This window comes from Benincasa hispida, chromosome 6 (assembly GCF_009727055.1).
Source record: "Benincasa hispida cultivar B227 chromosome 6, ASM972705v1, whole genome shotgun sequence".
NCBI classification, from domain to species: domain Eukaryota; kingdom Viridiplantae; phylum Streptophyta; class Magnoliopsida; order Cucurbitales; family Cucurbitaceae; genus Benincasa; species Benincasa hispida.
The window spans coordinates 8,074,554-8,085,865 of NC_052354.1; the positions used below are offsets into that span (position 1 = coordinate 8,074,554).

Consider the following 11,312-nt stretch of genomic DNA (forward strand, 5'->3'; position numbering starts at 1 on the left):
CGACCAAAAAATGATCGTATTTGACCGCTATACATTATTAGCATTAGAAAATGGAATAATCGAGAATCTCGAGTAATTACAAGGGGCATTCAAGGGATAGGGATAAGAATGATTTCTTTATCTCCATTTGTCTGCTTACAAAGATTATTTTCTCCTACTCCCTCTTTCATTGGAAAATAAACATCCCCAAATCTTTTATAATAATCAAACTCAAAATATTAACAAATGTAACCCAACGTAAAAGAATTTACAAATATATTAAAATTTAGATCAACTCTCACCATATTACTAAGAGTCTATCAGTGATAGAATTTATTATTTATGGATTTTGTTCTTTTCAATTCATTAAAAATATTACTCAATTATTAACTCTAAAAGTGGTACCCACTATAATTACTCTCATTGGTTAAACTATGATTTGATGACTATTTTTTTATTTTTTATTTTTTAAAAAAAAAATAAACTTCGAAATACAACTTTTACAGTTTTACTCATAAGTTTTTTTAGTGTCTTCCAAAATCCAAACTAGAATTTTAAAACATCAATTATCAAAAACAAAAAAAAATAAAAAATAATAAGTAAATAAATAATCGTTATCAAACTAACCTCTGAGTTCTAAGTTAAACTAGATGCAATACATTTAGTTTAAAACAAGCGTTGAGTTTCTCAAAAGTATATACAATAGGTATGAGATATTCGAACCACATAATACATACGTCTTCTATGTCTTCTATGTCTTCTTAGTTGTCAAAAACATACAGTTGATTTAAGCTCACTTTCTATCCAAGAAATACTTAACCATACTGAAAATGAAATTTCATGTTAAACACTGAGATTAAAATACAAATTTGATAATATAAATAAAGATAAATATAGTGCTGTGAAAAACTAGTGGATAGAAGAAGGAAACCCTATGCCACCATATAGTATCGGTTTTCCTTTCTCTAAGCCACCAGCAACCAACAAAATGTTCAGGATTTCGAGACTACTTTTCTACTGGTGGATTACTTCCAAACCTTTAGATTTTTTCTGATTTTTATTTTGAAAGCTTCAACATGATCCCATTCTCAAGCAGAAAATGGAAGCCTCAGTGCCATCCTCAGGCATAGCCAAGGCTTCTCGATGTCAGGATCGATAAATCGATGCAGAATGAACTCATCAGCTTCTTCATCTACTAATTCTCTTGCCCAACACACCCGTTTCATTGAGCAACTCCCTGGCCCAAAACACCTGCATCGGAAAACACACGTCTCCTATCACATGATCAAGGCTCTCAGCGATGTTCCCATTCATCACATAATTAATCGTTGTCGTTAATTAAGACGAAAAGGCATTAAACGCAACATACTTGTACTCGTAGAAGCAAGCAGTTCTCTCGTTTTCAGTTTTCCCCCAGTTGTCCCAGCCTGTTGGTTTGATACATGCATCCATGTATGTGTAAGCAAAGACCACCCTTGCAAACGGTCCCCATGGTCGCCCGAGATTAACATACGAAGTCTCGCCACTGCCTGTGATCACACACCTACATTAATCGAGAAAAAACAAGTCAAACATTTCCAGAGAAAAGGATATGATGAAGATGTAGCATGTCAGACAAAATTTTAAGATATCCCCAGAAAGCCTTTCAGAATGGACACTTATCATAAGGTATTGACTTTCTTTGGAACTCTAACCAATACAGTAGATTGCAATAACTCATACAAAAGCATATCTTGGTTTTTGGTGTAAAGATTGCAATTATCTCGGAGTCAGATTCATAGCAGCAAAGAACCATAAATAGGAGACTACAAGATCCAGTAATTCTAAACATTTCTCTTTATATATATATAACATGAATTGGTAATTCCTACCTAGACGGGCAACATAGAGTTTGAATCATAATCCCATTGTCACTTTATATTTCCTAATAACCTAATAAAGATACAAAATTTACAAAGTGAAAAAAAATATCTGTACTCATCCTAAGCTTCTAACATGTAAAGGCATATATAATCACAATATTCGATTGTTAAAATAACTTATGGGATTTTAATATCCGACTTACACAGTGATTACAGAGTTTGAATCTTCGAAACATAATCCCAAAGTCACTTTATATTCCTAATAATAACACAAAATTTTGTAAGAGGGCAAAAAAAAAAAAAAAAACTACCCTCGTCCTTAGCTTCTAAAATCAAAATGATATAGTTGCAACTATGAATTATCACTAAAATTAACCACACAAAAGGATAAAAGAAGTTAACCAGAAAGTTATTGTCCAAAAAGAGATGATCGATGATGCAGAGCCAAACACAAATCATTGTTTAAGTAATCTATGAGACACCAGATATTTTAAACAAGAGGAACATATTTTCCACCAACGCACCTCAAGAACACATAACCTGTCGTCTCTTGAGAAGATTTCCTGCTCTGTGCAGTAATAAAGCCTTGCGACTTGCAGTGGATATGACAATGCTCCAACAGAGCAGTGCTGTTGCCAAATATGAAGTCCACACTTCCTTCAATATAGCAATCCTTCAAATACTGTCTTCCATGATGTAGGTAAAGAGTATCCTGCATGAAATTATACGGGGAAAATGAAAATGTTCAAAGCTTTTCCAGAACATCCAAAAATATTTCAGATGAAGAAACAATAGGAGGCAATAGAAGTACATTAAAAACTATCTACTGTAATCGCAAACGGCATTGGCTGATGAACTAGCTAAAGGATAGAGCTATTGGATGACAACAATAGCATCAAACTGTAGATCCTAATAGTGTGTTATAGATAGCAAAAGCAAAGAAAACTTGACGGTATTGAGCCAATTTCACTAAAAGTTGAACACTATATATAGCTGCAAACTGCTAAGAGAGGAAATTTAGGACCACTCTCGAACTTAGCCCGAGAACAGGACCAGCTCCATAGAAGATGGTAGGGCCGAGTAAATCAAGCCGAACAACCGAAACCGGTCGAACTGATGGCGGTCGGTTGGTTTTGCTATTCAACACACCAACCGTTCACTTATTTGAATTATGAAAACCGATCAAAACCAACCGATCGGTACAGTGGTCAGTCGTTCGGCATGCCAACTTCTTGTGAGACCGATAGACACCGACTGCCAGAAACCGACTAGTAGGCGATTGGCATCGGTTTAAGCCCAAAACCAACGTCAACCTACCAATGGTTACCCCTAGATGATGGCACTCTTTAGCTTGGGAAATACCTCTTCGAATAAATATGGTGTCTTAAACATCCAACATAATAGCCCACAAGGGTCTATGGTAAAAGGCCTTTAATATTGTTTGACATCTTGAACTAACTGGACACTATAGGAATACCTGCCAGCCGAGAAACCTGCAATTGTAAAAGGCACAACGATCTGCTGTAACTCTGATAGCCACAGCTTGCCCAGAACCCTGTAGAGAAAACAAAGAAGCCACAACATAACTAAAACAATAGCAACAGAAAAACACAGGAAAGTAGATTGCACAAAGACCCTCATTGTACAATTTCAAAACTAAACTCAAACATTGAACTTAAAAGTAAAGTAAAGATAAGATTATGAAAGAGGTCCTAAAAGTAAAAGGGTACTTGAGGGGAAGAATTCTCAAACGTGATATTCTCAGCAATAAAATCCTCTCCTTCCACAATTGTAGTCCCACAACCAAAAGTCCCAGTTCCAATAACACGAGAAGCCTGATCAAAGACAGATAAATGAAAGAACATTACAATTTCCGGAAATTAAAAGCAAACCCAGATACGAAATCGATGAAATCAGATGAGAAACGGACTTGGTGGTGGCTAATTTTGGTGGCAGTATTGTCCCAAGTGAGAATAGTAGTCTCAGGGTTCAAACCGGCGAAAGTGATGAAATTCTTGGTCTTGGGAACATACAGAGGCTGCCTGTAAATCCCAGGAGACACACGGATTATAGTGCGGCAAGTATTGCTGAATGGAACCGCGTCTATTGCTTCCTGAACAGTGCGGAAATCTGCACAGCCGTCGTGCGCCACTGTGAGCAACCTGGGCGGGGCCGCCATGAAACCCTCTTCTCGAAGCTCGTGCCGGTTGGTTGTTGGGAAACGGGTTGAAGACGAAGATCAAACCAAATGTAGTAATAAAACGGAAAGGAATGGGAGAACACCCAATGACATCGGATCCATTACATTTCATGATCATCGGCACAGCTGCAACTTTTTTTTTTCCATTATTTTATTTTTTTTTTCATGTTCTGCTTTCATTGAGGTGGCATTGGGCGAGATTACGAAGTAGACGGAATCCTCTAATTAAAAAAATTAAAATAATAATAAAATGAAAAAATCCCTTTTAATTCTTAGCTTTAGAAAATATATGTGTTTGGTTTCGAGTTTTTAAAACATATTTCTTTTAGTCTCGAATTCTTTAGAATATAGCATTTAGTCTAAAAAAAAAAGAATTTTTTAGTCACTGATTTTTAGAATAGTCTTAAAATATCTCTATAATAGTATTTTTTTATTATTTTAAATTAAAAAATTAGTTTTAAAAAATGTCTTTTCTTACTAAAATTATTCTTATACTTATTTTTTAATTCAAAATGTCATATAATTATATAAAATATTATTTAAGGGACTTTTTAAACCTATAAATATAGGTATTCTAACATTTTAGTAAATTTAGAGACCAAAAATATCTATTCTTCAAAATTAGAGGTTTTTCTTAAAAAAGAAACAAAAAAAAAAAGATAAAATGATGGTTTTAATTTTTCAGTTGTCCAAAAATGTTAATTTAAGAATAGGAATTTTGGAATGAGATCCTTGCATCATTTTCTTTTCTCCTTCCTTTTTAGTAAAATTTTCTTTTAACTTTTTGGAAAATATGATTTTTTTAACTTTTTTTAAAGACATTTTCTTTGAACGTAAAACATGGTAATCTATAAGTATCGACAGAGCCACATAGGAATCAGGGGCACGTACCCTCCTTGACCTACGAAATCTTTTGAGTGTGGTGCAGTAGTAGAGAGCATAGTTCTGATAGTCAGGGTGTGGGTCTGAATCTTGCTTATGTAATTTTAATTTATAATTTATTTTAAAATCAAATTTTGGTAGTGTTGTTACCTATTGTTGTAGTACTTGTCTAAAAAATGAATTTAGTATAAAAAAATCTTTTAAGACAACATTCTATTGAAAATGTATTGTTAAGTTTTTTTTACTTAATTTTCATTTTGTATTACTTATTATATATTTATTTTAATTAATTTCAGAGTTAAATTACAAGATAATTTTCTCATTACTCATCAGGATATACGTGTCATACCATCCATAAATAACTTTCAAATTTTTCTAAATCTTTTTAATTTTCATACTTTAAAATCTATGTAATAAATCATAATACTTTTATTGATAATACTTTTGAAGGGTCTATATCAATATAAAGATATATTTTAAAAGAAAAATAACAATAGAAACCACATGGTCATCATCTTAAAAAAAAAAAAAAAAACTTACTTCTGATTCTAATATATCTTATATAGAAATCAATTTAGTAGAACTATTTGCAGATCCTGGTCTAAGAACTAAAATTTATGAACATAATGATAATATTTAAGATCAAGTTTGTAGAGCATATTTACAATAATGTCTTTATCAGTCTCATAATCATATTTTTCAATTAAAAAAAATTGGATCGATTTTAAACTTGAAAATTTGTAGAGTGGACCTTTAATATTAATATTGTTGTTTTCAAAACTTATGAGAGAAATATTGTTATTTTGAAACTTATTAGAGAAATATTGTTGTTTTGGGAGTTCGAGGGTAGAAGTCGAGGGTTGAGGATTCAATTAATGTAGAAGTCGAGGGTTGAGAACTCGACAAACAAAAAAAAACTTGGAAACAATATGTATATTAGGGTTGTCGTGTCGAAACTTCAACCTCGACAAGGAAAAGGAAATCTCGCTAATTTTGTGATGAGGATCTCACTCTAGAAGAAAATCTCGCTAATTTTATATATTAGGTTGTCGAAAGTTGAAGTTTTGACATACATATGTCGAAACTTTAACCCTCGACAAGGAAGATAAGTGGGTGAAGCTAATTTTGTGATGAGGATCTCGCTCTAGAAGGGAATCTCGCTAATTTTGTGATGGGGATCTTGCTCTAGAAGGGAATCTCGCTAGAAATGTGAGCTGAATCTCGTGAGCATCGCTAGGAAGACAGTTTGTTAAAAAATGCTTGAGGATCTCGCTCTAGAAAGAAATCTCGCTAATTTTGTGATAGGGATCTCGCTCTAGAAGGGAATCTTGCTAGAAATGTAGGCTGAATCTCGTGAGCATCGCTAGGAAGACAGTTTGTTAAAGAAATGCTTGAGGATCTCGCTCATGAGGAGGATCTCACTCATAATTGTCTTTACTTTATTTACTTTCTATAGAAATATATATATATATATATATATCATATACATGACCAATGAGAAAAAAAAGCTAATAATCATTAAAGAAAAAATAACAACAATAACAGAATTTTGAATTGTAAGAGAGAACGAGATTCTGAACGAGATTGAAAGAGCGAGATTGCGAGAGAGAACGAGATTGTAAGAGAGAGCGAGATTGAGAGTGAGATTGTAAGAGAGAGCGAGATTGAGAGGAGATTGTAAGAGAGAGCAAGATTGTGAGCGAGAGCGAGATTGAGTCTGCCACATGGATTAAACGGTCAACCAGTCAGTTGACGTGGTCTGCCACATGGAAATCACTTTCACTTTATTTACTTTCCATAGAAATATATATGTGTATATATATAATATATATATATATATATATATATATATATATATATATATATATATTGTGAGGCTCATTACTTCAATTGAGATAATGAGAAATCATTTTGGCCTTTTTAGTTGGAACTTTAGGTGGTTCGCGAAAAAAGATAGCGAAAAAAATTATTCCTAGAGTCGAGACTAAGAGGAATGTATAAACCAATGCTTCCATAGATTTGATTTTGGTTCAGCAATAGTATATTGTTCCATGGTACTAAGGTCCAAAATATGGAAGAAACTGGTATTTTTATGACTCTATCACCCAGTTAATTCTGTTCCACTTAATCCCTATTTCATGGCCACATATTTTTCCAGCTATGGAATGGGAAACCTTTCTCTTGTTACATGAATCTAATTTGCATTTCATCCGGAAAAAGCCATCTTTTTCTCAACAATGTCTTTGTCATGACCAATTAATGTTTGGATAAAAATTCTTTCCGGAATCATCCTATTTCCAAGACTCACTGAAATCCCCCGGATGGTTCCACAATCGGTTCTACGTACAACAATGTGTTGAACGTCGAAGTTTTTGGTTGTCGTCGGAAAAAGTAGAAGTCTCACTCCTATTAAGATAGGAATTAGAAGTGAGATGAACGGTATGATCCATGAATATTGATACGTATATTCCATAAAAAAAGTATATTTAATTCCTAATTAATTTTTCTGATTCACCAGCTCTTATCTCTTTTCAAAAGGATCAGTTAATACAATAAGCATATCTTGAGTTGGTACAAAAATGGGATCCCCAATAGCTGAAGACAAGAGATTCATATGAGAAAACATAAATAAACGCGCCTCATATATATATACAATAAGCATATCTTGAGTTGGTACAGAAATGGGATCCCCAATAGCTGAAGACAAGAGATTTATATGAGAAAACATAAGTAAACGCGCCTCATATATATATATACATGACCAATGAGAAAAAAAGCTAATAATCATTAATGAAAAAATAACAACAATAACAGAATTTTGTTACAACTAATAACTATAATTGAGTAAGTTTAATGAAAGTGCATATATTAAAATTGACTATAATTGAATAAGTCTGAAAAAAGGTGTGAGGTCCTATCACCATGTTGTCCCTACTCTGATTCCCTTGAACAAGTATGTAGAGACATGCATTGACCGCCTCATATTTATATTTAATTACATGAATCTCATTCATATAATTGGTATTTGAATCATATTTAAATTCCTCTCATATATAATGTATCAAATACATTATAATTAATTATAACATATATAATTAATTTGAACACTTCTAATTAATCCAAAGATTAAATCCCTGTTGAGCTACAATCGGAACCTTATGGACCTGTAGATTGAAGCTCCAACGGTACTTGGATAATTAATTAAACTCTTTAATTAAATTACCCAACATCCGTTAATTGTCGGTCACTCCACTAAAGACCGACAGTTGCATTCTTCGCACTATAGATAAATTTCTGTGTCTATAGGATATAACCAATCAACAATACGATGACCCTTCACAAATTGCTCGTAAGTACAGCTGGGCCAAAATACCATTTTGCCTCTTTAGTTACATCTAAGTTCTTAAGTGCCACTGATTCCTTTAATGAACAATAAGTCATAGTCCCACTATGACCAAGTCCTCTCGAGCCAGGAGAAGGTGTGGCTATTATGTTCAAGACCCAAAATTAGCCCTTAGGGGAACAATTTATCTATTTGCCCCTGCATCGGAGAATGAGTGAATTTCGTCTTATGCAATTGAGTTCCCAACTCCCCAGTCAGACGAATCCCCAAAATGGTAGGCTTATTGAGTTGGCAATCTGGCCACTCTCACACATAAAAATCAAAGGACCGCCTTCATGAGCAGGAGTTCACAACTCAATTAGGATTCAGGTCATGTCACATATGGTCATCCTAGTGAAATGTAAGTCTCTATTATTAACGGCGTTATATAAAGAGACTAATAATTTCGTGGTTCGGTCTTATACAAACTCTTTTTATAGGATACCCGCTCGCATGTCTCCACATGAATGATCACTATCATATCATTTGTAACACTTTACAACACTTGTAACACCTATAAAGCAAGTCGTATCCGTAGTCTCAGCAGGATAAGGTATCCAGCCTTATCCATCTACTACAAACCGTTTAGGTTATTATTTAAACAAGATTCACTTGCATGTCTCTACATACTTGTTTAAATTATATGAAATAACATCGAATCTTAGTTTAGTAGATTAAGTATATGCTTATAAAATAACACTTATTTTATTGACAACAATATGTTTATACAAAGTTTACAAACTACGATATTACAAGGAGATTTAGGACACCATTTCTAATAATTTGAACTTGATTAAGTGTCCAACAACCCAACTCTAAGCTTGTCAATTTTTACCACTATTTATTTCAAGTGCGCATGTATGTATGCTTGGATATTTCATTACCTTAAAGGAATCACTTCCTACCATTTTTTTCCATGGACCCGCCACTTACATTCCTCCACTAAACATACAGTTAACAAGCTCTTTGTCGACTTCTTTACATGATTGTCAAAATTCTTTCTTATCGCAAGCCTTGACAAGTTAACAGACAAGTCATACTTGGAAAAGAAAATCTGACTAACATTTATATTCTCATTAGACATTCGTGAGGCATTGAGATAAGTTCATCATCAGATAGGTCATCAGATGCTTTAGGTACATCTACGAATGGTTGGTATGAATACTTGGTTGTATTGGATCTAAGGGCATCACCATTGGTGAGATTAGAGTAGGTGGAATTGAACATGAATGAAAATTATTGGAAATGGTTATGGACCTAGAAATTGTCTGTATCCATAGTCAGTATAATTTACGAGGTGCATCTCATTTGGACGTTGTGACCCATCCAAGTTTCATTTTTTTCATCCCCCAAGTTACATAGTTCGATGTTCTCATCTAGTGACGACGTAGTGGGAATTTTATTTCTTGATGTAGTTGGAATGCCAAAGTTCTAACTAGTTGGAATGGTTGGAATGATCGGATTGCCCTAATGGTACATGTTCTTGGTGTACATTCTATAAATGTCATTCAGTTTAAATAGAGGCATCCGATATGCATCACTGCTTTCCAAAAAAAAAAAAAAAAAAAAAAACTAAGGTCTTCATTATCGACTATATTGAATTGGGGAAGCTTCGACCAATAGATTGTAACAACATTTGATATGTATGTCAAATTTATCCATGTCGATATTCAGTCGTTAGTGTAGAAGTCTCACTAGTTCACTACACGATATATCGTGCCTAATCTTTAGACCTTTTATGTGACTGCCAATATAGTTACTTCGGTCTGGTCCACTCCCACCATACCGTACAAAGATGCAAAGTAACGTCATTGATATGCAATACGCCAATTATAATAATAGATCAAACCTTGAAATTACATAAATAAAAAATGTGTGTGACAAACGACCGCTTACAAAAGGGTATAAGGTCGTATATATATTGGTATGCGATCGTATACCACCACATATATGATCGTATACACGATGATATACGATCTAATATCTAATAATACATAATCGTATATGTTGTGGTATACGATTATGTATCTCATGATATACGATCACATATATAATGGTACTTGGTCGAAAATATAATAGTGAACGAACTTCTAAAACTTTCGGTTAACACTTACAGTATTTGTTTCTGGGTGTGTAGAATTATCTTCTTCGAATAATGCGTGCTCTAGACCCACAACATAAATTGAATGAAGTTGAAAGTGATTTGTATTCGACTGAAAGTGATAGAGCAATGGGGAAAGTGATGGTGTTCGAGTGAAATTGAAGAGTTGAAAATGAAATTCCATTACTTGTCCCATGGTTAAGATCCAAGAGCATTGAATTCTAATGGTACAATGTTGGTTGAGAATAAATGGTTGCATTGGATTATGGTGGGTTATTCGATGGTTGGAAGAAAAGATTAAAGGATGAAGAAGAGTAGCATTTAAAATCGAGGGTAAAAATGGTATTTCACGTGTGAAAAAGGTCAATCAAAATAAAGTTTTTAGAAGTAGGTCAGTCATAGAAAAGTTTTTTATTTTTGGGTCATTTTGTACAATTTTCCACAATTTATGACCGTTAATTATCTTATGACTTAATGATAAACAATTAGAGTTCCATTAAGAGCCTATTTGTTTCATAGATATTGTCATGATTTCAGAGAGACATTTAATATCTATGTTTATTTCACAGATTTCACTTTTTAAAACCAAAATAATATTATCTAGGAAACTTTAAAATTCATCTGACAAGGGTTTTTTAATACCCTCCGTACTTCTGAGATTTTTATACCTAGGATATGGATAGAGTTTGATTAATCAATAAATTAATATAAATTAATTAGTATTATTAATTTTAATTCATTAATAAATATAAATATATTATTTAGACTTAATAAATTTCTTCTGATATATTTACCGTCTAAGAAACACAGACACAGATACGGATATGATACGACGATACGTTAATTTCTAAAAAATTAAGATACTAATATGTTAAAGATACGTTTATATATATATATATATATAAT

The 11,312-nt window shown here is 33.2% G+C and overlaps 1 protein-coding gene across 1 annotated transcript; it reads right to left on the bottom strand.

The window, feature by feature from the left end:
* Positions 1–693: 693 nt before the first annotated feature.
* Positions 694–4,250, bottom strand: LOC120080578 (pectinesterase 31). The gene is made up of 6 exons (XM_039035296.1): positions 3,772–4,250; positions 3,572–3,676; positions 3,319–3,396; positions 2,366–2,553; positions 1,349–1,522; positions 694–1,230 (listed from the first exon to the last, which is right to left on the bottom strand). Exons 1-6 carry the CDS (start codon positions 4,018–4,020, stop codon positions 1,068–1,070), a joined length of 957 nt encoding a protein of 318 aa, XP_038891224.1. The 5' UTR covers positions 4,021–4,250; the 3' UTR covers positions 694–1,067.
* Between the last annotated feature and the right edge of the window lie 7,062 nt (positions 4,251–11,312).

Bases quoted from the DNA above. Each gene is read 5' to 3' on its own strand.
- LOC120080578 (XM_039035296.1), bottom strand. From the start codon at position 4,020: ATGGCGGCCCCGCCCAGGTTGCTCACAGTGGCGCACGACGGCTGTGCA. The intron at 3,397-3,571 runs GTACCCTTTTAC...TTTTCTCTACAG, and splicing joins TTGAGAATTCTTCCCCTCAA to GGTTCTGGGCAAGCTGTGGC. The intron at 1,523-2,365 runs GTGCGTTGGTGG...CGATTAATGTAG, and splicing joins ACAGGTTATGTGTTCTTGAG to GTGTGTGATCACAGGCAGTG.